The sequence below is a fragment of the Eumetopias jubatus genome, unplaced genomic scaffold (assembly GCF_037043125.1).
Source record: "Eumetopias jubatus isolate StellerSeaLion01/CBP00866 unplaced genomic scaffold, mEumJub1_p1.0 scaffold_16, whole genome shotgun sequence".
NCBI lineage: Eukaryota > Metazoa > Chordata > Mammalia > Carnivora > Otariidae > Eumetopias > Eumetopias jubatus.
Genome location: NW_028274822.1, coordinates 64,880,049 through 64,905,988, shown reverse-complemented (window position 1 = coordinate 64,905,988; position 25,940 = coordinate 64,880,049). Strand labels below are relative to the sequence as shown.

The 25,940-nt window shown below is 49.4% G+C and overlaps 1 protein-coding gene across 1 annotated transcript; it reads right to left on the bottom strand.

Annotated features, from left to right (window-relative positions):
• Nucleotides 1-703: 703 nt before the first annotated feature.
• On the bottom strand, nucleotides 704-25,825 carry UFD1 (ubiquitin recognition factor in ER associated degradation 1). The gene is made up of 12 exons (XM_028094782.2): nucleotides 25,686-25,825; nucleotides 22,398-22,530; nucleotides 21,985-22,017; nucleotides 18,988-19,109; nucleotides 15,140-15,270; nucleotides 12,436-12,508; nucleotides 7,846-7,914; nucleotides 6,936-7,001; nucleotides 6,612-6,659; nucleotides 5,731-5,819; nucleotides 4,518-4,599; nucleotides 704-827 (listed from the first exon to the last, which is right to left on the bottom strand). Exons 1-12 carry the CDS (start codon nucleotides 25,686-25,688, stop codon nucleotides 753-755), a joined length of 924 nt encoding a protein of 307 aa, XP_027950583.1. The 5' UTR covers nucleotides 25,689-25,825; the 3' UTR covers nucleotides 704-752.
• Nucleotides 25,826-25,940: the final 115 nt, after the last annotated feature.

The following is a 25,940-nucleotide window of genomic DNA, read 5'->3' as shown; positions in this document are numbered from 1 at the left end:
AGAACCTTGGATAATTTAATACATTAACTGGGAGTGGGGGGTAGGGAAGGAGAAATATATCTTTAGCACTTATTTATTCTAATATTCATATTTGTGCTTCATCATGAAGTTGTTTCACTGTAGAACCGATTCATTAAGGAGTATTTCCATATGAAATCAAATTACAAGATGAAATGTATTATCAGGAATCCACCTTCTGAAGAATGGTTCTTTTGGAAAAAAAAATATCAACGTGTAAAATAAAAACATCCTTCCTCATACACTTAAATTGCAGCCAGAGTAATGGGATAACCACTATTTATAGAGCATGTCTCTATTTAAGCCACTTTTTTCTAGGCCAAAGGTGTAATGCTCTAAGCTATCGACATGGAAAAACAAAGGGTAAGTGAAAAAAAGAGAAACAACACCTCAAGTTAGAGCAATTCAATCCCCTCCATTGATTTTTATCAGGAATTAGGGAACTCTGCTTTGGCTAAGGCAGTGGGAGCACCCCTCAAGGGCTGAAAGCAAGAAGGGGCGAGGAGGAGGCTGCCTGCAGGACCTCAGAGTGAGGTTTCTCCTTCCCAAAATCATCCACCAAGTCGGAAAGTTCCACTTACAGGTCACACGCGGTAATTCTTAGGTAACTCTAAAACAAAACCTAAAGTGACAGAGCATCCTCTGCAACAGTCTCATCCCCATCAGAGCCAGTAACTAAAAGCCATTATGTTGCAATTGATTATTTTATTTTCCAATCAGCCAACAGTCCCAACTTATGGCTTTCTTCCCTTTTTACGCAACGACTGTCCTTCTCCAGAGAAAGCGACGAATCTGCCTCCAGCTTCATCCTGAGTGTGAAGATAAAATACTATTTTCAGAAACTCCTTGGAGGCTTAGAATAAATGCTTGATTCTGTTGACTCATGTGCCAGCCACCCATTTACCTTACTTCCCCATTATTCATAATAAGAAATGGCTTTGAAATAGAAATCATAATCTATTGAATTGAGAAACGAAACCAGAGAATCACAACTATGCCTCTACCATAGCCTTTATTCTCAGATTGAATGTACATCCTTTTGCAGAAGTATCACGTTTTCAAAATGTTAAAAACATAAAATACACCTCCAAAAGAAAAATCATCTGTAACTCCACCACCCAAAAATATTTCCAGCCACTTTACTATATATGTTTATGTAAATTTTTCTAATACTTCCCCAGTCTCAAGTCGATGAATTTCTTTTCCAGTACACTCTAAAGGCTACAGAGAATTCCATCATTGGGAGAGGCAGTCTTCCACCATTGGATGTTACTCCCAGGTTTGTGATATTTTAAGCTGCTGTGGTGAGCAGCTTAATGTGTTTGCACACAACTCTGATTTTTTTCTTAGGAGTGTTATTCTACCATAAAAGGATTGCACAGTTAAGTTGTTTTTATTTTTATTTTTTATTTTTTATTTTTTTTGGGATTGCACATATTTTTAAGGCTTTTAATGTTATGGTCACTAACCAGCCCTCAGAAACATTCTATCAAGCTATTTTCCCACCAACAGAAAGAAGGCCTGTTTTTTCTCAACTGAAAACAGCAGGTATCTTTAACGAGCTTGTATTGCTAGTCAGTTGGAGGCATTCTCTATGGAAGAAGAGGATTTCACACTCCCTGATACACAGCCCTGCACCTGCACCTGCACCTGCACCTGCCCCTCCCCACCCCATGCAGGAGTGTATTGCTGGCGGGGGCCTGTACAGGGCTTATGTGGTACCAGGCGACCATGTACATTTGAGTCATAGCTGAGCCATTCAGTCTTCCTTTCCTGCAGAGCCTTCGCTTTGTCCTGCTGTCCCTGTGTCTGGCTTCTCTCTTCTGCACACATTCAATCACAGCAGGCATCCTGCTGGTTTTGTCTGCTTAAAGGTGTATCTCTTAGGGCCTTTAGGCTGCCCTGCTTAGACTGGCCATCCTCTTGGTGCTGCGAATAGTTTCAGGGCTCCCTGTTTCCTGGATCGAGGGCTTTCTTATTTCTACTTTATGCCTTCATTTTAGTACGGTACATCCTCCAAACGCTTCCTGAGAAAGGGTGCTTGAGAAATATATCCTTTTGTGAGATCCTACATGTCTGAAAATCGCTTTTTCTACTCTCACATTTCCCTGATACGTTGACTATTGTTAGCATGCTAGGGCTGCCATAACAAAATACCACAGACTGGGCAGCTGAAACTACAGACATTTAGTTTCTCATAGTTGTGGAGAATGGAAGCCAAGATCAGGGTGCTGACAGGGTTAGTTTCTTTTGAGGCCTCGCTCCTTGGCTTGCAGATGGCTGCCTTCTTGTGATGTGCTTGCATGGTCTTTCCTCTGTACATCCAACTTTCCTCTTCTTATAGGAAGAGTCAGACTGGATCAGGGGCCACCCTACTGGCCTCATTTTAACTTAATCACCTCTGTAAAGGCCTTACCTCCAAATACAGTCACATCCTGAGGTGCTGGGGGTTAAAGCTTCAACAAAGGATTTGGGGGAACATAATTCAGCCCATTAGAGTTGGGTACACAATTTTTTGTGAAAGTTTCCTCTCAGAATTTTAGAGACGCTGCTCCATCATCTCCTAGCTTCCTGTGTCTTGCGCTAAGATGATGCCATTCTTAATCTGTGGCATAACCTCTTTCCTCCTTCTGGAAGCTTTAGGATCTTTGCCTCGATAGGGGGCTATTTTCATTCATGGTGCTGGATGCTCAAGGGGTCCTCTTGGCTGCAAACTCATACCCTTCCATTTGGGGAAATTATTTCTCTGATGGTTTCTGACCCTTGGGATTCTCTAATCTCTTTTCAGAACTCTTTAGAAAGTAGAAACTTTCTGACTGCAGTCTCCACACTGGGGTGAGCTGTCTGGAACATTCCTCAGGGCTCGCCAGACTGTCCAGAGAAAGCTCCTCCAATTGCAGTGAGTAACCCTGGCAGCCAGTGTGGGAGCCAAGCAAGGGAAGGACACCAAGGGCGACAACATTCAGGATGCAAACTGTCACTCATTCTCTCTTTTAGTTCAGTCCTGCTACCCACTCTGCTGACAGCCCCAGTCTAGGGACCTGCCATGATGCCTCTTCCAGAAGACAAGCCACCAGCTTTCTTCTGGGGTCAGGCAGGCACAGCCCCAACGGGGGCGGGAAGGGGCGGGGGCGGTGCTGTGGTTCTAAGTTCTTTGTGACACACATTCCATCTTTAGCCCCCCATTTCCAGAGGTGCCTTTCAGAGCTCTACTGTCTAAACCACAGGCAGCTCAGGATGCAGCTTCTCATGGCCTATGCAGTCTGTTACCACTTGTCCTTCTGTTCTGAGTCTTTCAAAGTTTTGTAGCAGTTGCCTCCTCTTCTCGTCAATGTCTTTATTGCCTTATTACCTTGTGCCAAGCTTTCATGGGGGTTCAGGATGGGGTGGAGCTAAGCGTGTGCCTTCAATCCCATTGTTAGCCATGCATTTCTTCTTGAATACTTAATGGATTAAACAGCTCCACCTATGCCTGCCAGCCTCGCCCTCCCTCTCCAGTACTCAGGTCACAAGTTAGGCTGGAGGAAGCCCCTGCTGAGGCCTCTAGGCCCAAGGCGGCAAGGGCCAGCCTGTAGCTGGCACTCAAGGAGGAATCAAGAGGCTGAGGTCTCATTGGGAACCACTCTTGTTCCTCCGAAGCCTGGAAGTTCCCCAACCACCCCACAGGTAGAGGGCAAGAGTTCAGTGGTCAAGAGGCTGGTGATGGCCCTGCAGCCAGGAGCTAGCCAGTTAACTGGTCCGAGCTAGCAGTCTATCCTGAATGTGCTCACAGAACATCTGCCTTTTAGCTTACTCTAGATCCCCAAGAGACTGAGCCTTTGAGAAAAGGAACCAGGAGAGCGGAGGGTCTAAAGTGTTGGTGTTCTAGAAATACACAGCATAATGGCCATGGCTGCCAGGTGGGGTGGGCGATCTGCAGTAGGGTGTGTTGGCTTTTCTGAGCTGGTTCCCAACACTTGGAAGAAGTACCCACAAGGTGGGAACCTACCCTTTGCCAACACCTGCCCCCACCTGCAGCCTTCCTTTCCTGTTACAGGGGAACTCCTGGGCCGGGGGAGGCCCTTCCCCTCAGGTCTCAGTGGAGGCCGTTTCTAGAGGGTGGTGGCACAGAGGCAGCCATGTATTGGTCAGGAGCTTGCCCCTGCACCCTGGGTGCCCTCGCCATCACACATCTTCACACTCAAATCTGTAAAATGCAGACAATCACAGCAGCCACCGCAAGGGACTGGCTGGGCATTAAATAGTTAAGTATAAAGCACCAACATGGGGCCTGGCACTTGGGTCAGGGCTCTGTGAGCGGGTATGGTGCTGATCACCACTACCAGGTGACACCAGAGCTATGACCTGCACACACACCACACAGCCTCAGCAGGATAATCAGGGCACCAGGGAGAGAAGCACCCCAGGCATGGGGGGAAATATGACAGAAATGGCCTCATTCAGAATGGAAAGTCATGACTAACAAGCAACACTTCTCATTACCAGTGAAATAAACTCACCTCTTCAACCTTTTTGACCAGTGGACGTGAATTTCTGATGAAAGTGATCTTACCAAGTTTAAATTCATAATTGGGAATTCCTCTGTGAAGGAAAGAAAGGAAGAAAAATGTTAGCTGCAGGAGAAAAGCATTAAAGTTCATTCCTGGCAATCATGAGAAAAGCAAGCAGAAGAGACAAGCGCCATCCTGGCGACTCAACTCTAGGGTATACCGCTGTACCCATTCTGGCCTTGGGCCAGCCCTCTCGTGTTCCCCAGCATCCTTCCTGAAGTAATCAGAAGGCAACTGGGGCAGAGGCCTGTAGACCTGGTGCCTGGCCTGCAGCGAGGGGCCACCTGGAGGCTTGGGGGGCCTTCACCATCTCTGTCCTTTAGCCTCACAGACCCTGCAAGGGCTACACTCTCTTAGGACTGGGTAAAAACCACACTTCCAGGGGCACCTGGCTGGCTCAGTCAGTTGGGCGTCTGCCTTTAGTTCAGGTCATGATCCCAGAGTCCTGGGATTGAGCCCCACGTCAGGCTCCCTGTTCAGCGGGAGGCCTGCTTCTCCCTCTCCGATCTGCTCATGTTCTTTCTCTCTCAAATAAATAAAATCTTAAAAAAACAAAAAACAAAAATAACACCACACTTCCAGCATTCTCCTTTTGCTCTAACACACACAGTAGACAGGTGACATATCTAATCCCCACCACCTCCATGACGGCCACCGGAGCAGGAAACCTGCTCTGACACTCCCTGAGCCAAACGACAAAAACACATTAAGTAAGGCAGTTCTGGCCTCCTGTTTGAGGGAAGTTGACATAATGGGACTTGATCAATTATTAGAAGTCACAAAACAGGAAAATGGAGAGATGACTAAACAGGAACCAGAAAGATCTGAAACAGGAGAGGAAGCTGATCAGGTACCACTTGGAGGCAGGTAGAGGCTGAACTGCGGGCACCGAGGGAGGCTGGACTGCAGTGGGAGAGGCTTGGCGGATTAAGCAGGGCACCACTATCCTCCCCTCTCAACCCCCACTGGGAAACACAGGCTCTGGTGGTGCTCCAGCCCACTGAGAGCAGGCAGGGGCCGTCCATCCACACCGCCAGCCTCCTCAGTCCAGACTTTGTCTCTGGAGCTCGAGTGAGGTTAGGCCCACCCCAGGAATCTGGCACAGAGCCTCCCTGGAGGATGACAAAGCATCAGGGTGGAAGCAGAGCCAGAGCAGACCCACCTTTTAATGTCTCCAGGCTTGATTGGGGAGGGGCTGGGTTCTACACCTTTCTTCTTCCCGTCCAGTCTATTCCCGGAGCCGGAGAAGGCCTGGATGAGGGAGCAGGAGAGTGCGCAAGAACTAGTGAGCACACGTGTGCCCTGGGGCCAGAGACTGCTGCCAGGATGTGTGTGGGAGGTGCTGCCCAGAACCCTTAAGGACTGAAGCCCTTACTCCCCAGCTGCTGGAGTACAGACAGCCAAGAACTTTCTGCCAAGCCCCTCGGGGGGGGGGGGACTGCTAGTGAGATGAAAGGAACCTCCTGGCCCAAACAAAGCCACCCTATAAGGGCAGCCAGTAGCTAAAGACAGGTTGAAAGTTCTGGCCCCAGCCTCTGCAGGGCCACCCAGCTTGCCCCCTGCCACTCCGGGGTGGGCTAAGGCCTCTGTTGCAGCTGCCCCACACAGCTCAGCTCCACTTTCCAGTCCTGACTCCGCCGCCGCCTCCCAGCCCCCTGGTGCCAACACCCTGGACATCTCCACCTGCTTCCCAGGGAGGCTGGCGGGCCGCAGTGCTGGGAGGTCATGCTGCAACTTCCTTTCAAAGAGTCCCGTTCTCAGAGATAAAGCAAATGTGGTCACATCTGGTAAATCTAAGCGAAGGGTACACGCATGTCCTGTTTTAACTTTTTGGTAGGTTAGACATTTTCAAAAAAGAAGAAAAATTGAATGCTGCCTTACAGAATTGTTTCGAGGATTCCAGGAGAAAGTGGATGTAAAGGACCATGTAGCTGAGAAAGTGCCAGATACATGCGTGCACAAAAACTGCACGCCCAATCCCTGCAGAGGCCCCCAGATGGCACGGCGGGAGCACAGAAAGTAAAACTGTGGCCTAGTACTCACACGGAAGCCCAGCTCTCCAGCATAGCCGCTGTGGTCAGCTTCACCCTCCTGATGGGGACAGAAAAATGGGTGATGAGCCTCTCAGCAGGGACACCCCAGCTTTTCTCTTGGGCCTCTCACTGCTACTGCTTTCCCTGCGCCCCCAACAGCTGGGACACACTGTGCCCCTGGGAGCAAGGCACATGGCCGTGTCAAGCATCAGCAGAGGCCAATCTCGACATGTCCTCTGCCACGACACACGCAGGACAGCCTCCCACAGAAGCCCTGTTACTGAAGAGGGCAAACAGCGCGGGGCCACAGAGGGACACTGGACAAACAACTTACGGCGGACTCCTCATGCTGGACTTGTCTTTCAGGCTCCTTATAGCCCAGTGGGGCATCGAAGTCCACCTGCGGTTCAAGAGGAACAGTACAATTTTGGGATGTACTTAGGCTTCCTTAACTTTTGTTTTTACTTGAGACAACCTTTTGTTTTTACTTGAGACAACCGTAGATTCATATGTGGTTTCAAAAAATGCAACAGAAAGCTGCCCCTGTATACTTGGCCCAGTTTTCCCAATGGTAACATTTTATAAAATTACAGAGTATCACCATCAGGATAGCAACAGTGGCACCATCCTGCCCTCCTATTCAGATTTCCCAGTTAAGTTCTCAAAATTTTATCCCGAGTATAGGTCAATGTCTCCACCCCCACAGTCAAGATACTGGACTATTCCAACCTCAAAGGGACCCCTTGAGTTGTCCTGTTATAACCACACCTGCCTCTCTCCTGGCCTTCTCCTAACTCCTGGCAACCACTACCCCGTCTTCCACTAAAGTCTGGCCGATTTCAAGAATGTAGTAACAAATGGAACCAGATAGAATATAACCTTTTGGGATTGGCCCCTCTTGCTCAGCAGCATTCCCTGGAGACCCACCAGGCTGCTGTGGGTACCAGTAGTTGCTTCCTACACAGGAGCTGAATAGGCTTCCTTAGCTTTCCAGAGTATCCACGCTGTGGCCCGTCTGCAATGCTGGTGAGTGCAGCCACCTCAGAAGCGGCTAGAACTGTGCCACCTCTTGGCTGGAGATGGGTCACCAGGTCAGCAGCCTCCTCACGGTGTTCTGGCATCACCTTCCTCCTCTCTCACCCACACAGTCCCAGGGGCTGCATGACACTCTGGTGGGGCAGTGGCTTGCAGGGGTCATCAACTGCCCCTCTCCCCCCGGCCCTGTAAGCAGCAGAGGTACTCACGTTCATGTCACACTCAATGATGGACACGGCCTTATCAGGCTTCGTCTCCATCACCCGCAGTTCATAGATCTGTGGGAAAACCACCAACATCAGTTGCACGGTTTCGTGGCAGCACTGCGGGCTGTCACCACTCATGTGACTACGGCTCCCTACCTAGCTCCTGCAGACATACTGTTCACCTCCAGGGCACCCTCCCCCAGCCGCACCTCTTGCTGTGACAAGGGGGCTGCCTTTTGCGGGGTTCAGCTGCTTTGATGCCTGCCCAGCACTCAACAGAGGCTGTTCCCTGTAAGCGGTTCAAATCAGACAGGGTAGTTATACATCAAATTGCAAAAGACACAACCTTTATCCCAGGAAGTTCACTTCTAGGAACTTATTCTAAGTAAATAACTAGCTAAACACCCAAAGAAAATTCTGAGAAGGCTCTCTCCAACATTGCTTGCTAATAATAGTGCATGCTCAAAATACCCACCAATAGATTGGTTAAGCGAGTGATATTTGTCCACATATAAAGAAATTACAGTCACCAGGGGAATACTATACAGCCGATAGGAAAATAAGTTAAAAAGTCAGTTATACTGCTGTGTGTCCAAGATGATCTCAAGTATGTAACAAACACAGAAGAGTCCAGAAGGGTAAGAGCTAAAAGTGGCAGAATCTGCTTTTTCCTGCATTGTTTTTGGTTCTTTTTACCTAGGGTATGTCTTGCTTTTGTAAAGAATAGTCCAGAGCCCCACCATGGAAAAAAAGCCTAAACATTAGTAAAGTCAGAGGGCTTCGTGTGCCCAGGCTGCTTTCTAAAAGTTTCCTCATTATTTATAGAAGATAAGTAGCAAGGCATGCATGCCACTGTGTGGATGTAACCCAGTTTCTCCACTCAACATCTGGGCTGGCTCCACTGGTTTTGCCATCCCGTCTACACCACCACCTGTCGATGCTGGGGCCACATGTTCTCATTTTGTTGTAGTCGTGCTTTCAAACTGCAGGTCACAACTGATTAGTGGGCCATAAAACCAACTGTGTCATAACCAGAGCTGGGAAAGAAAAATCACGGAAGGAGCACAACAGAAACACTAGACTATGCTGCATGTGGTAACAAGAAATAGTTCTGTGACTTTTTTTTTAGTTTTTTGTATTGTCACACTGCATCTAAAACAGTAATTTTGTTTTATTTTTTATTTTTTTTTAAAGATTTTATTTATTTATTTGAGAAAGAGAATGAGAGAGAGAGCATGAGAGGGGGGAGGGTCAGAGGGAGAAGCGGGCTCCCTGCTCAGCAGGGAGCCCGATGTGGGACTCGATCCCAGGACTCCAGGATCATGACCCGAGCCAAAGGCAGTCGCTTAACCAACTGAGCCACCCAGGCGCCCCTAAAACAGTAATTTTAAACTACCTTTAAACACTCAACAGGTATGTAGAATTTCCAGTTATTTTTACTTATTGAACATTTTCCTGGATTGCAAATAGAGAACACTTTCATTCTGAACATTCTTCTTTTCCAATATTTGAGATGTCCTCGTTTCAGGCTTACATGTTAAATACTATTACCACTTTATGTGGCAATGTTTACCAAGATTTACTTCGTATTTGCTAGTTTATTTGCTCACCGTTCCTTCTGGCATGCTGGTCTTTCCTTCTAGGATACTGCTTACTCCTGAAGCACATGCTTTTAAAGTTCCATTGGTAAATAAACTCTCTCTGATTTTGCTAATCTGCAAGTATTTTGATTGCATTCTTTAAAGATGAAGATGACTTTGGTGACAGTTCCTGTCATCCTTTGAAGATACAGTCGATCCTTGAACAACACAGGTTTGAACGGCACTGGTCCACTTACATGGGGAGTTTTCACAGTCTATTTTCTCTCTTAGTAACATTTTCTTTTCTCCAGCTTACTCTACTGCAATAGCCCAGTTTATGGCACATATAACATCACTGTGTGTGTTTGTTGGCTGTTCCTGTTCGTGGTAAGGCTCCCAGTCAACAGTAGACTATTAATAGTGAAGTTCTGGGGAGTGAGACGTTATACACAGAGTTTTCACTCTGCAGGGCTGGGTGACCCTAACCCCGTATTCTGCAAGGGTCAACCGTTTTCTGCTATTTGGAGCAGTAATGGCTGCCGTTCCTTTCTAAGTACCTGCTTTCTGCTTACCTCTTGGTACCTGGTATTCGGTGTCTGCAACTCACCCTGTGTGATATACCCTATACTCCCTGTAACTGAGCTGAAGGCCAGCTCTAAAACAATTTCACTTACTGTCTCTTCACAACATCACCACTCCTCCGCTCTCTCCTGCTGGCATTTTCACTGAGCGTGTGTAATTTTCTCAGGATCCCCAATACTCTAGTCTCCCCTGTGCTCATGACCTTGATTCTCTGTGTAGATTTCTAAGGTACTTCTCCAAATTTAGCTTTCCTTTCATGAATTCTTCGTCAGCTGTTATTTAACTCTTTTGACTGTTTTTCAAATCTTCCTATTTTTGGTAGTCTTTTGCTGATTGCTAAATTTTATGATTCCATTTTAAAAATGTTTTTGAACATCTTATACATAATTACTTTATGTTTGCACCTGAAAGTGCCAATACCGGGGCCCCTGGGTGGCTCAGTTGGTTAAGCGTCTGCCTTCGGTTCAGGTCATGATCTCAGGGTCCTAGGACCGAGCCCTGCATCTGGCTCCCTGCTCAGTGGGGGAGTCTGCTTCTCCCTCTCCTTCTGCCCTTCCACGGCCCCAAGCCCCACCCAGCTCATGCTCTCTCTCAAATAAATCAAATCTTAAACAAAACAAAACAAAACAGAACAAAAAAAACCAACGAAAATGCCAATACTGAGTTCCTTAAGGGTCTATGTCTGCTTTTCTTGTCTCTGCTTGGGTGTCTGGTGGTTTTATGAATTCTTGTTTGTTTGTTCCATCTACAGCAGTCATGAGGGCTTAAATAAACTGGGGCCGCTTCTCCCAGAGAGTATTTGGGTTCCTTCTCCTGGGATGAGGACAACATCCACCTCTGGGTTGGTTTAAGCCCCTCTGAGGGTCTTACTTTAATGTGGAAGCCTCCAGTTCAGATCTCCCACTAAAGCACTGACATGGTCATTTGCACGCAGGACAACAAACACTATGAGAGATTCTTTAAAACCTATGTTTTTAGCAAGACCAACAATGTATTCATAATCTAGACTTCATCGTAAAATTAACCGGATTTTATGAGAAGGGCCCTTTAGAGTACCTAGCCTTCCATACTTCCAGAAGTAGAAGTCCAAACATGCCTTTCAATTCTATGTAACTCACCTTCCCTTTCAGTGCAAAAATTTCAATTTATCTTTTATCATCAATTTGGATTGTATTTAGCATTACTCCCTTAATACTAAGAACACTAACATAATTATGAAAGTCTCAAGTATTCAGTTAAGGTAGAGAGCACCTAAAATGTCCCCTACAAAGCTAAAGGGAACAAGATTACTTCTTGGTTGAGGAGAAAATATAAAAGTGTGATTCAAAACCCACAGAATGAAAGATAAGGATTCTCAGCAACAGACGCCTCAAACAGTAGGAAACTCAAAGAACACACTGGATCCCTACACTGACATGGAGGGAGCACCTGGCTGAACCACAGGCACCTGTTCTCAGTTGTGAGCACCCGAGTCCCCGATGGGATGGGAGAGTGTGTGAAGGAGCAGGCAGCTGGCTCAGGGAAAGCCGGGCAGGGGCTGTGGTCACTCCTGAGCACCAGGAGGTCTGCTCTAGCGGCAGCTCCGCGAGCGTCACCATCCGCTGTCACAGTGGGTGAGGGTATCCACGTGGCTGTGCTCCATGCCTGTGGCAGGATGGGTTATCAGCCGGCTTGCCAACTATGACATCTTTCCTCAGCTACTTGCCACGGGTAACGGGGATGTGGATAATGTCTTGAATTCTGTGTCGCTTAAACAGGACGTGAGTGAGAAACGGGAGGGCGAGCGATGACATTTTAGTTTACAGCTAAATTGTCTAGATCCAGGCAGCTAGGCAAGCATTGAACCACAGATGAACGTATGTGGCGTTCAGACCCGAAAGACTCATGTCCCAGAGGAGCTCCTAAGGGAAAACCAGAGCTGAAGAGAAGAGGAGGAAGAGGACACGTGCTCCCATGAGGAGCGGGCTGGTGACCGCAGGCGACACCGTCCCTAGGCGGAGCCAGGCTTTGCTCTCCCTGTGCCGCGCAGCACCTGGCTCCTCGGGGGCCTGCCCGAGGGGGTGACAGGGACGAGGGCCCAGGCTGCTGCTTCTGTGCCCCCACAGAGCGGCCCAGGGAGCAGCTCAGATCACAGGCACAGCGGAGCGCTTCCTGCCAGAGGCACGATCGGCAGCCTTGGCTTCACGGGGCACAGACATGAGATTAATAATGTTAAGCTCATGCATCTGCAAACACAATCAATTCTCCAGGCAGAGCTGCTGAATGAATTACTAGAGGACCCTGAACACGCATCCACGGAGACTTGAAAAAGCAAGCAAACAGTAGGCAGCCGTCATGACAAAAGCCAGGCACACCCTGCCTAAAAAGAACCCCCACTCAAACCCCAGAATGGAGACACTCACAGTGCTGGCCCCATGGTGGAGATGCTCACCTTCTCATTGTAGTTGATGGCAATCACATCCCCCGTGGTCAGACAGGCAAAGTTTCTCAAGGCGTTTTCTAATCTGCAGACACACACTGTCAAGGCAACATGGCAACATGGGTACCTTAAATCTGAAACAAGTTCCATGAGGGGTTTAGATCATCTCCGTCATAAAGTATACCAGACAGACATGTACCAAGCTGGTGCTGAAACACACGGCTTTGATACACTGGGATACTACTCAGCAATAATTATGGAAGGGTAAACTCATAGCAAGGATGAATCTTGCAAACACCGCTGAGGGAAAGAACCTGCCACAAAGTGTTCCCTCAAGAAAGGTAGCTTTCTGAGGGCTGGGAGGCCCTGGGAGGCTCCTAGGGCTGGAGGTCAGGTGAGGACGGGCAGGCAAGGCCACAGAGGACCTTTCAGAAAGATGGAAATCTTCTGGTTACCCAGGTGTTCACATTTGCCAACTCATCAAACTGTGCATTTTATGTAAATTACATCTGAACAAGTTGATCTTCAAAATCCCATGGGAGCACAGAAGGGGGGGGCGGCGGGGGAATGAGTGAATGATAAATAGGCTCCCTCAAAAATCAAAGATGTTCTCTTTGCCACTTTCGCTGTTTCTATCTTTTGGGTGGTAACCCAACTTTAGGGGTATGTTTCAAAAGAAGAACTAAAAAAATAAAAATTAAAAAAGAAGAAGTAACCTGTAAACTTTTTTTCTAATAGTAAATAATAATAACTTCTTAAAAACCGAATAACTCAGGGCGCCTGGGTGGCTCAGTTACTTGAGCGACTGCCTTCGGCTCAGGTCATGATCCTGGAGTCCCGGGATCGAGTCCCGCATCAGGCTCCCTGCTCAGCGGGGAGTCTGCTTCTCCCTCAGGCCCTCCCCCCTCTCACGCTCTATCTCATACTCTCTCTCAAATAAAAAAAAAAAAAATCTTTAAAAAAACAAAAACAAAACAGAACAAAAAACCCTGAATAACCCAAATGCCCAGGCGAGGGAGTAACGCCTAATCACATGGAAGATTTTAACCACATCATCCTCATCAATTCAGAGAATTATTTTAAATAGAATGGTCAAACATACAACGTGGCTCCAGAACCCAGCAACGGGACATGGCATAGCAGGTGAGGCTCTCAGAGTCTGAGGGTGCAAGACTCAGCCTGTCTAGGATCCCTTCTCTTACTCTTACCCTGTCTCTTACTCAGACAGCCTTCCAAGATGAGAACAGCTTTGTGAAAAGGGTATTCTGTGCATACCGTTCTTTGTCCCCTTGCATAAAATGCTCGGCTACTGGGGTGCCCTCCCTTAACTCCTCCAGTGGCCCTGCAAGGCGAGAGGCGCTGAGCTGTCAGAGCCAGCCCATGCGGCCTCTGCAGGTAGAGCCGGCTTCTGCCTCACAGCCCTGCGTGCTCCCCCTTCTCCCTGCTGTGCTGAGTCTGGCTTTACGAAGACTGCCTCCATCCTGTCAGCCAGACTCGGGAGCACCAGACTGCCTCTCAGCTGACAAAAGGGACACACTCTTTCTCCACGGGCTAAAAAGTTAACCATGCCTACAGAAACAGCCTCTGAAAACAATCTAGTAAGTCTGTACCACAACACACATGAAAATGCAGAGAAAGACCAGAAGGGGCTGCAGTCATGGAGGCAGACACCCCTGGGCACTGCCAGCCAGACAAGCACCTCCAAGGCAGAGCTCTGAGGCACCAGGCAAGCAGATCTTGCCACAGGATGTCATCCTGCTGTAAGATGGGAAGCATCCAACAATGAGAGCCGTGAGCACAGCTCTCCAGGCACCCACTGTGCCCAGGGCCCAGTCATAGGGGGGACTCAACAGGCTCGTCCACAGACACGGTCAGCGAAGACTCAACACAGCCCACCCACATCCAGGACACGGCCGGCAGCAAGCTTGCTCCCGGGTTTGGGGTGGGGACAAGGGTGTACAACCAGAGGAGGGTGGAAGCAGGTTTTTTTTTTTTTTAAACTGTCTACCTATCTGTATTGTTCAATTGTGTTTTTTCAAGCCTTTTAAAAACAGGCGGTGGAGTGACCACTCTATAACACGATCTGAACAAGCCAAGCTGAGGCCTCGAAGCCAGAGGTCTAGACCACAGACCACACACAGCATGCTCCTTGCCCACACCAGCTACTCCTTAAATTATCAACACACATGTCTGGCTTACGTTCAGAGAACAATATCAAAACCCACTAAAACCTAAAATCTTTTCTTTCCTCTTGCTGACAGAAAATGTACTCTGTCAATGCTCCCCACTGGTTTGGAGTGCAAAGCGCTAACCTGGGTAAAAGGTGAGGCTGAGGAGCACTCATGGCTGAGTTGGGGCACCAGGGACCCACTGGCGTAGGGCCCAGAGGGAGACCAGCCAGCCTCTTTCCACCAGAACACACTGAGCTTTGTGCCAGGTGCCCCAGTCCACCTGGAGGAAGGGTTCCATTTTGCCCTCGAGGAAGTGTCTGGAGAGCATTCAGAAGCATCCCATCGAGGGCCCAGGGTGTTTGTCCAGGGCCACGCTGGGGTGGACGTGCTGGCCAAACGCCATTCTTCTCTAATCACTACTTCAATCACAAACCAATGCGTGGTCCTCAGAGTAGGCACATGCCCAACAAAGAGCTCGGTAGTTTATAGACTACTGGCACACCTCTCCTTTGTCCAGAAGAACCCTTCTTATCTCAAAAGGATACACTGCTTTGGGGTTGGTGATGTCCAGGAAGTCAGGGCTCTGAGGCTGGAATTTGGAGTACGTGGCCACTTGAAGGTTGACACTCTCCACCTGAACCAAGCCCCCTTCTTCCAACAGCAAATTCTGCATCATCTAAAGGAAGAAGAAGGCTACATGAGGCTCCTGGAAATTAAGTGGCCGGCATTGAGCGCCATCTAACCACACCCTCAGCAGGCCCAGGTCTGACATTCAGATGTCTTCTTCCTTGGGTCCCTGGAAGAGGAACCTGAGATGAGGACTTGGGATTTGATGTCAGGAAGGAGGAAAAAGCAAGCCAGCAAAAAAGTCAAAGACATGAAAGGAAAGCCTTGGGGTGCTACTGGGAGGCTGCAGCTGGCAATGTGAGTGTCTCTGCCAGCCTCTGAGAAAAGATGGTCCACTGGGAGGGTCACCTGGAAGTGTGAGGTGCCAGCAGTGCCAGGTCTCCTAGGGGCAAAGTGTTTCCCCAGGGAAGCTCACCCCGCCCCCCATACCTCCGAGCTGTCCCACACCCAACTTACAAGGCCTTGGGGCAAACAGGGCTGCAATGGAGGCAGGATAATGATGACACTAGGTGGGTTCACCTCACATGGAATGGCCCTATAGCTAAGGCACAGGGTGGCGACAAGTCCCCAGAGGGGTCTGCTACGGGGGTCATATAAAACTGACAAGACACCCCCACACCTCTATGAAATCACCCTGCATGGTGGACACTGGCTGAGGAACAAGGCGGAGAGAGAAGAACATAGGCATGGGAGTACCTGGTGTGCAGCAAGTCAAGACACCACCACAAGGCTGACACTCGGGGGTCTGAGACAAGGGGGGCGGGCCAGAAATGGGAAACCCGGGCACCTGGGTGGCTCAGTTGGTTAAGCGACTGCTTTCGGCTCAGGTCATGATCCTGGAGTCCCGGGATCGAGTCCCGCATCGGGCTCCCTGCTCGGCAGGGAGTCTGCTTCTCCCTCTGACCCTCCCCCCTCTCATGTGCTCTCTCTCTCTCTCTCTCATTCTTTCTCTCAAATAAATGAATAAAATCTTTAAAAAAAAAAAAAAAAAAGAAATGGGTAACCCTGCATGCCTTGGAATGGTTTTTAGCTTTTCTTATTTTACAGTTGTTGTTGCTTTTTTTTTAAGATTTATTTGAGAGAGAGAACGTGAGCGCTCATGTGAGTGTGAGCAGGGGGAGAGGGAGAGGGAAAGGGAGAGGGGGAAAGAATCCCAAGCAGACTGTGTGCTGAGCGCGGAGCCTGACGAGGGGCTTGATCCTAGGACCCTGAGATCATGACCTGAGCCGAAACCAAGAGTCAGCCAACTAACCGACTGAGCCACCCAGGCGCCCCTTAGAGGTTCTTTCTTTCTTTCTTTTTTTTTTTTTTAAGATTTTATTTATTTATTTGACAGAGAGAGACACAGCGAGAGAGGGAACACAAGCAGGGGGAGCGGGAGAGGGAGAAGTAGGCTTCCTGCAGAGCAGGGAGCCCGATGCGGGGCTCGATCCCAGGACCCTAGGATCATGAACTGAGCCGAAGGCAGACGCTTAACGACTGAGCCACCCAGGCTCTCCACCCCCCCCCCCCGCCCCCAGGGTTTCTTAAAGAGAACTTCAAACATACAAAAGCAGACAGAACAGGGAGGGTGTCTACCTGGCTCAGTCGGTAGGGCATGAGACTCTGGATCTAGGGGTTGTGAGTTTGAGCCCCACGCTGGGGGTAGATTACTAAAAATAAACAAACAAAAACTTAAAAAAAGGGGGGGGCAGAGAGAACTGCACAAGTGAGCCTCTATACACCCAGCCCTGGCTTCAACCATGATCAGGTCACAGCTGACCTCGACTCCTCAGTCACCACCCCACTCCCTGGCCCCATCCCACACTGGGTTGCCCTGAAGCTGGTCCCAGGCACATCCCTTCCAGAACACTTCCCCCAGGTGACACTGTTGAACAGTGCTGCTGACCACAGAGGCTCCACAGAGGTAGTTAGGAGGTGACTCTAAAAGTCCAAGGACAAGATGCACGTAAGAGGAAGGCAGGCCAAGGCCAAGGTGGGCAGAGGTCATGAGCAAGGCTGGAGAGTGAGCACGGCCCCACGGACAAGCCTGTTGAGGTCCCCACACACTCTCATTGAAGGGTGCTCGCCAGGCTGGGGTGGTCGCTCCAACAAAAGCTACGGGCAGGCTGAGTAGGATGGAAAGGCAACGGACTTGGTAACTGGGACGTTCAGTGACCTTGGAGAGGGACAGTTTCACGGGAAGTGCTCTAAGGACTGGCAGTCTGCTGCAGCCCAAGCTCACAGTCCCTTAGGGATTTCTTTGGGAAATCTGCCAGAGAAGACGGAGGGTAACCAATGGCTGGAGGAAGGACACAGCCACTGGCAGCTCGAGGAGGAAAGGCAGGATCCCAAGCCCCCTGCTTGTGGTTGAATCAGCAGGCTCAGACAGGACTTGGGGAGAGAAGTGGCTGGTGGAAGAGCCCGAGGGCAGGGAGGAGGCTCGCTCCAGGTCTGGTCCGCTCCTTGTGTGCACAAGCCCCTGGAGGGACTTGGTCACCATGGGGCATAGGTAGTATGACAGGCACCCCGCGGTAGGCATCCACACACTCCCAGTGGTCCTGGGCAGGGATCTCGATCTAGGCCAGTAGATGAGGCCTCAGGTACTAGAAGAGAGGCCAGCATCTGTTCCAGGCTGATTCACCCTGAAGAAGCCTGGGAGCTCCGGGTGGGATGGAGCCTGCCAAGCAGCTAATGGAAGGCACCTGCTCACATACCTGCTGGGGGTGGAAAAGATCCTCAGGCCGGCTCTGCAGCAGCGTCTGGGAAACCCCCGGCAACCACCCACTCTAGCCAAGAGCTGGAAGACCAGCCCAGAAAGAAGCAGGTTCACGTTACCTAAAGAAGCTTCCCAGGGAATATGCTATTTCTCAGCAAAAGGGATCCAACTAGTTTTCTGATCCAAAATGGTCTGAGAGCCTGGACAAGGGGCCACCCAAAATCAACGTCTGTGGGTTAGGGAGAGAACCTTTGAGGTACAGTTTTCCCCAGAGTTACTATCTCCTCTTTTACCTCTTCGTAAGAGTCACAGAGGGCCTCTGAGGATCCAGAATGGCCCTGGGAAGTTGTCAGTACCCAACACTTCAGCCACCCACAGCACTCTATCTGATGAATAGGACAAGGCCTTGCACCCATGAGGGGCACCTGTAAACCCACACAGTAAGGTGCTGGGCAGGGCAAGTGAGCAGGGAAGCAAGTGGAGTCTGGGCTTTGAGGCATGAGTAAGAGCTCCCTGGGGGACTGAGGCTAGAAAACAACATAGGAGAGGCCAGGCAGCAGGTAAGATGGGTGAGGTGGGGGAAGAGGCTGGCCCAGAGGAAGGGCCTAGTACTCAGGAAGGACCCAGGCTCAAGAGAAAGTCTGAAGGCAAAAAGAGAGGCTTTGTTTCCATGGCAAGGAAGTGATGTGCTTTGGAAAGACTCAGTTACATACAAGCATCTAAGCGCACTCGTGCGCACACACACGTGACAGAACTGGGGAGAAATTAGTAAAAGTGGGGAGATGTATTAAAACCTAAAATCCTGTACTCAGACCACTTCAAAAATACTCCTGCTTTATTATTTTTACAAAAGCCTTACCCAGGAGATGGCAGGTAAAGAGCATGGCTGTGGTTTCTGGGCTACCGGTTGATCGACTGTCAAAGAAAAGGCCACGCCTCTGAGCACACAGAGCCTTGTTCCGAATCCCATCCTTGTAGCCATGACAAACGCTGAGGGCTGCCCTTCTATGGGGCCCCAAACCTGAGTCAGGCCCACATACTCTCCGAGACTGGCGCGGCCCCACTCACCCAGTGTGGGAGGTAGCAGATGCCCTCATCAGCCACAAACTCCAGCACACCGCAGTGCGTCATGCGGTCCGAGTTCTTGTTGGTCAGTTTGAACAGCATGGGGTAGGTGATGTTGAGTCGGCCTAAAAAGGAGAGAGGCTGAGGCACAGCTTCTGTGAGGAAGAAGTTCTATTCCCCAAACGCGCTTCTCTGAAAATCAGCCTCCCTGGGTGCCCATCATGGCTCCACACAGCCTTGCTCCCCAGAGCAGGCCTTCAGACCCACGAGGGCCTTCGGCCCCTAGGTGCCTGCCCATGCGCCCCCCATGCACATCACTTGGCCCAGAGCTCAGGAATGTTTGGTGACCCAGGGACACAGTACTGGCTTACACTTGAGGCTTTCTGAAATCCCAGTTTTAAAAGGTTGTATGTTAACTCATTTATTCATAAATAATTAATTGCCAACCACATGCTGGACAAAATCCCTGCCTGCAAAGGTTTCTAGTTAGAAAGGTGGGGAGAAAAGAAACACGTGCACTGAGATGTTGCAGTGCTGTGGGAAGGGTGGCATGGGGGAGGCAGCATTCCTGTAGTCGTCCATACCAGTCCTGGGAAGGCCAGAGAGGAAGCAGCCTGAACAAAGGCATGGAAGGAAGGGGAGTTCAGCCAGTTTCGGAATGGCTGGCCATCAGGTGAAACTGGGGCACAGGGACAGGGTTGAGAGTGTGGTCAGGAGGAGAGGGAGGCTGGGCCAGACACTATGCTGGGTGGGAGCATTCATCAATGTGGGCTCTCAGCAAGGTCATGACACAGTACGCCTCCTCACTCTAGTGGTCCCAAGAGCAGGCAGCATGGACAGCCAGAGGCAGGCACACAGGACTACTGGCAGGCTGACCCAGGAGGGTGGGAGGTGCAGGCAGTGTGAAGCAGGAGACCCAAGAGAGTCAGGGACCTGGGGGATGGGTCTGGGACAGACTGATGCAGTGACAAGTAACAGTGTTTGCCATTTTCCAGGCTCTCGCTTACTCTTTCCAGACCAGTGAGGCAAGGACTATCATTACTACTTTTATCTACGGGGAGCTAATACGCCCAGTCAGCAAGAAGCCCAGGATCACACAGCCCAGAAGGGACGATGCTGGGATTCAACCCAGGCTGCCAGCCCAGGTCTGAGGCTTAACCACCAAAGCTCACTTTAGCCTGTCGGCTTAAGCAGACATGGCCACAAAAGCTCCATTCAGTGGCAGGAGGTATGGCAGACTCCACCTGGGATCTTCCTGAAAATTATGGTGATGCAGATCAAGTAAGAAGCTTGGGCAGGAAGCCACAGATGGGGGAGAAGAGCCTGCAGCAGTGACAGCAGTGGGTGTGGGTGTTCTCGCCCCATCACCAAGGGTGACTTGGATGCTGGAGTACCGTGGCGAAGGGCCCAGAGGCCAGGCCCTCTGTCCCCCTCACGTTCGTGAGGCAGAACGATGGTCTGTTGGGGTGAAGCAGATCAGGTTCCAGCCAAGGATCCAAGATTCTTGTGGTTGGAAGAAACCCCTGTGCTCCTCAGTCTGGTGGTTTTCACACTGCATTTTCGGATTTAGAGAAGTGCCTCGGGGCTCCTGAGCCCTCTGCACCATCTCACCTCCTCCAAACTGAGCAGTGACCCTTTTATAAATTAAGACTCTCTGTAAGATTTCATTTCGACAAAGTTTCTTCCATGACTTAAAAGATTTGAACACTGTGATCTAAGCCCCTTGTCCCAATCCGTGTCTCTTCTCAGACACCTGTACCAAGGGTCACACCTGGCACTCAGTGCCTGGGTCAGCTCAAATGGAAAGGCAGGCTCTCTGGGGGGGGGCCTTGTCTCCTCCTCTATGATGGGGCTATGAACCCCATGGGTCTGTTAACCTACTGGCTGTGCAGAAGCTAGAATTACAGGCCTCCACCGGGTGTGGCCACTGCCACTGCTGGCACTGGTTTAGCCCTGCTGGCTAAAGGCTACCTCCTGCCTTGACTGGTGTCACATGGGCTTGGGCTATTTACACACATACCACAGGGCACCACCTAGGAGGAGGTACTCCTGCCACATAGCAGCTTTGATGGATGGGTGCTGTGTTTCCCTGTTTAAAGATGAGGACACTGAAGTTCAGAGGCCAAGTCACTAGTCTATAGCCAGGCCAGGCGCAAAGCCCCAGCTGGAATGATACCAGACCCACGCCCCTTCTCTATGGTGCTGCCCCACATGTACCAGACACTGATTGTGGACCCGCCCTCTAGTGGCCTCCACGTCTCCTGCCTTAGATAGGAGGAACTCACACCAGAACCACCACTGAATCTCGAAAGGAACTGATTGTGCCTGTGGCTGGGGGCATGAGGTCTCCATGGGTTGTTCTCATGGGATGAAGGCTTGAGGAAAGAGAAGTATGGCTGCTCTCACAACCCACGGGACTTTCTGGCTCCTGCTATAAGAGAAAGGACCTGAGAGAGGCAGCTTCTGAGGCAGAAGACAATAGCTCAGTTTTTGATGTGCTTTTCAATGCAATGGGGCAGACAGGGCCTGGAGCTGAGGAAACATGTTTGGGGAAGAGATGAGAAGCCTGCTGCATAGCATCCTCCTTGGGAGTCCACTGCCTCCTTTAGGAGAAAACCTAGTGGACCCAGCCAACAGCATCAGGGTGATGCCCCAGCAAGGTGAAAAGCACTGGCGCTCGAACTTTCCTTTAGTCCTGATGGGATCTGAATAAGGTGTATATGTGTGCTGGGGGTGAGGATTCAGAAGAGCAGAACCCCCGAGGGACCTAGAGCTGAGTATTTGCTGGCCCCAGCCTGGACAGCTGGCCACCACCAGCCACCACCCCCCCGGGGCATCTGCAGGCCCAGCCCTCCAGTCCAGCACACACCCTCCACAGACAATTCCCAACCAGACATGATGAAGGTTGCCTATGTCCGGACATACTGAAGAGCATGTGCCAAGTTTCTGATGTCCATACTTAAATGACCTCAGTTCCCTAGTCATGGAGAAAATACTTACTGAGTTGATCGAGGGCTGAGGGCGGCATAATTACTGTGGAAAGAATATTTAAGAAACATTAAGAAAATAAAATTAAAAAGGCAGAACAAAAGCCAAAATTTAGTTTCTGTCATATCTTTAAAACATACGAAATGATACTTGTGAGGTAGCCAGAATTTCATAATGATCTTTCATAAGGAATTTTACTTGCTGTAATTCATTGTGGGGGAACCAAATGGCTATTAGCCATAAATCTAATCATAATTAGGACTCTCCCTCCCACTCCCAGACCCCCTTAGCAAGTCTAGGGCAAGTAAGATATTCACTGTAACTAGCTTCTGGTTACACATGCAAAACAAGGGCTACTGACGACTATAAGCACTGCAGGCTGAGGGCAGGAAAGGTTACTATTCAAAATAAAAACGAGCACATACTCTTCCCTCCTTTCTCCACATCTGACCTGTCATTAGGCCCTGCGAGCATGGACACGGAGAAGCAGCGGTACTGCGTGGAGAAGCGGTTCTGGAAGACCCGGGGAATTGGGTGGTCGAACATGTTGAAGGAGAACTACAAGGAAGGAAAGAAATGCTGGAGTTAGTACAGAAGAAAGGTCCATTTCTTCACGTTGAAAGCCCAAACAAGTCAGGGCAGTTAATGCTGCTGAATGTCCTGGAAGAACAAGATGCACCAAAATCCTGATAGAGCAGAGCAATCTGCCGGAAGCACTTCCCAGGAGCCTGGGGAATCTCAGATCTGTTCCTACACATTCGGCCCTGTCCAGTCTCATCCCTCCTGTCTAGATTCCACTGCTTTTGGACGGTGCAATCTTACTAAAATATACAATTGACCACATCAAGCCTGTCATTAACCTCTTTCAGTCTCTCACCCCTCACCCAAGGACCCAGGCCAGACCTCACACGTACCTCAGGGACTTGTTACTGACGGCCCTGCAATCTCCTACACCTGCCACACCTGGTTCCTCCATCTGGAACACCTTCCCTCTTCTCATTAATTAACAAACAAACACTTTACTGAGTGCCCACTATCTGCTAGGCTCTGATCTAAGCACTAGCAAAACATCACTCTAGGATGTTTGCTCACTAACAGGTACAACATCTGCCTTGGAGGAGCTGACATTCAAGACAAGGGAAACAAAAGAGTAAAATAGCTGCATGTCTGGTGCTGATAAATGCTCTGAGGACAGCACAGAGTAAGGGACAGAGAGCTCCTGGGAATGCTGTTTTATTTTTTAAGATTTTATTTATTGATCTGAGAGAAGAGTAAGCGAGAGAGAGCAGAGCACAAGCTAGGGGAGGGGCAGAGGGAGAGGGAGGAACAGACTCCCGTGGAGCAGGGAGCCCAAAGTGGGACTCAGACCTGAACTGAAGGCAGATGCTTAACTAACTGAGCCACCCAGGCACCTGGGATTGCTATTTTAAATGGGTGGTCAGAAAGGGACTCTGCAGAGACTTGAATGCCAAGAGGGAGCCAAGCAAAAAACAGGGACTGGCATTCCAAGCAGCAGGAAGAGCAGGCACGAGGTGTTTGCACTCCTTCCCCTGGCTTCCATAACCAACCCTTCCTTGTTCCAGGAACATTCCCTGCTTTGCCTAGGGTTTGGACTGGTGCCCCTCCAAGGTGCTCTCATGTTACACTGTGGTACTCCCTCATGTTAATAAGTAAAGTCAAGACATGGTGCCACCAAAAAGGTAATATCCCAGCTTTTAACATGAGGCTTAGAAAACTTGTGACACAGTAATCTGGAGTCTTCTCAAAGTATTGCAATTACCATGATGTCTCTCCTACCCCCCTCCAATGTAAAACTGCACAATAGGGTACATATCCCAAAGAACCAAAAGCAGGCTCTTGAAAAGATATTTGTCTGATGTTCGAATGTTCATAGAGCACTATTCCTAATAGCTAACAGGCGGAAACAATCCAAGGGTCCATCAACAGATGAAAGGTGAAAAAAATGTGGTCTACCCAAAGGAATATTTTTCAGCCTTTAAAAGGGAGGAAAACCTTATCACATCCTACAACGTGGATGAACCCCGAGGACGTTATGCTCAGTGAAATAAGCCCATCACAAAAAGACAAATACTATTTAATTGCACTTATATGAGGTCCCTAGAGTTGTCAAATTCATAGAGACAAAAAGTAAAATGTTGGTTGCAGGGAACAGGTGAAGGGAAATGGGGGAGTTATTCTTTAATGGATACAGTTTCAGTTTTGAAGGATGAAAAAATTCTGGACATCCAGTATTCAACAATGTGAATATACTTAACGTTACAGAATCTACGCTTAAAAATGGTTAAGATGGTAAATTTATGTGTTTTTTACAAGTTTTAAAAAATATCTCACAATGGACAAATATTTCTTGACTTGATTCCAAATATACATTAAGTAGAGGGAAAGCCATCTACTGATAAGGTCCTTTACCAGCAATTCCAAAATTAGCAAGACGAATCTGCGGTCTTCTACAATACAAACACAGCATGTTCCTGCTTAAAATTTCAAATGGCTCCTCAATCCCTGGGAGCTTCAGCATAGTAGTTTTCAAGTCTTTGTCTCTCCTTTTAAGCTGAACTCTGTTCCACAGTCTTGGCCAGAAGTGTAACAAATGTGAAGGTAGAGCAGTGGGAGTTTCCCTAAGCCTTTCACTACACCACCCTACCCCATCTAAACCATTTTATCTCTTTGCTCTCATTCCTCCTTAAATCAGAAAATCCCCACAAAGTATTTAACACCCTTAACAATTTGCCTTCAATCGACCCATATACCTGACCTTCTGCCCCTCCCTTGCTGCTCCCAACCCCAAGTCCTACTTTCTTTTATAATCCCAATGCCTAGCATATTGCCTAGACCTCTTCAGGTATTCAACGTCTTTAAGTGGATGAACTTGAGAATGGAAACATGATCCAACAATGACATACTTCGCATAAAACCTAATAACCATTATTTATTTTTGCTAAAATAAACAAGTGACATTGAGGCAATGCCGCACCATGGTAATGAGACTAAGCTTTGCGGCCACACTTGGCTTCAAATTTCCACTCCCCCCTTCTCTGACCTCGAGTAAACTACTTACTTCTTTAAACCTTCGTTTTTTTTCATGGTTAAAATGATAATAATCATCCTTGCCTCCAACCGCATTGTAAGGGTTAAATGGGATATGGTGTAATAAGGGACGGTGGGTGTTAAAAACTGTGTAACAGAAAAAGCGCCAGCAAAAACTAGCTACTACTGTTATTTTTACTGAATCGCTTAAATAGCCAAAGGCATCATTACAACGGAGGTATGACCCAGAAGTACCTGGGGAGGAACTGGGGCAAGGGCTGAGTGTTCCCTTCCATGGGAATGGCCCCCAAGCATTCTCCCTGGGGGGCCCCTGACTCGACTCCTCACCCCCAGCAACGTTTCAATTAATTTGGTGTTATGGAAACTTGTTACGTGCCTAGCACTTGTGAGACCCGTGGGTGGACCCAAACGTAGAAGATTCCTTTTCACCCTGAAGGTGTTTAAGTCCAACTGAGAGAAAAGTCGAACTACGCCCGGGACCAGCGAAGACGAGCCAAGGCCGTTCGTGGTCAAGGGTCCGGCTCTTGCCCGGCCGGAGTGACTCGGCATCTCCGCGGCGGTCCAGTCAGCCCCGCCGGACCCGGCCTCGGCCCCTGGCCCCAGCCGCCAGCCCCAGCTCCCAGCCCCTGCCAGGCCGCACTCACCATGATGGACACCCCTGCCTCGCAGATGCCGCTTCGCCCAGAGAACGTTAGGATGGGAACCAGCCGACCCTCTCCGCTCACAGCAGCCGCCGCCACCGCCGCTTCCGCTCCGACGCCCTGGGAGGCTCACCGGAAGTGCCGGACCTGCGACCCGGGGGGAGATGAGGAAGACAGGGGTAGGCTGCAAATGAGAAAAAGCCAGGCAAAGACGCTAGGGTCTAAAATTTCCCTGTAGTATATACTAAAATACCCTTT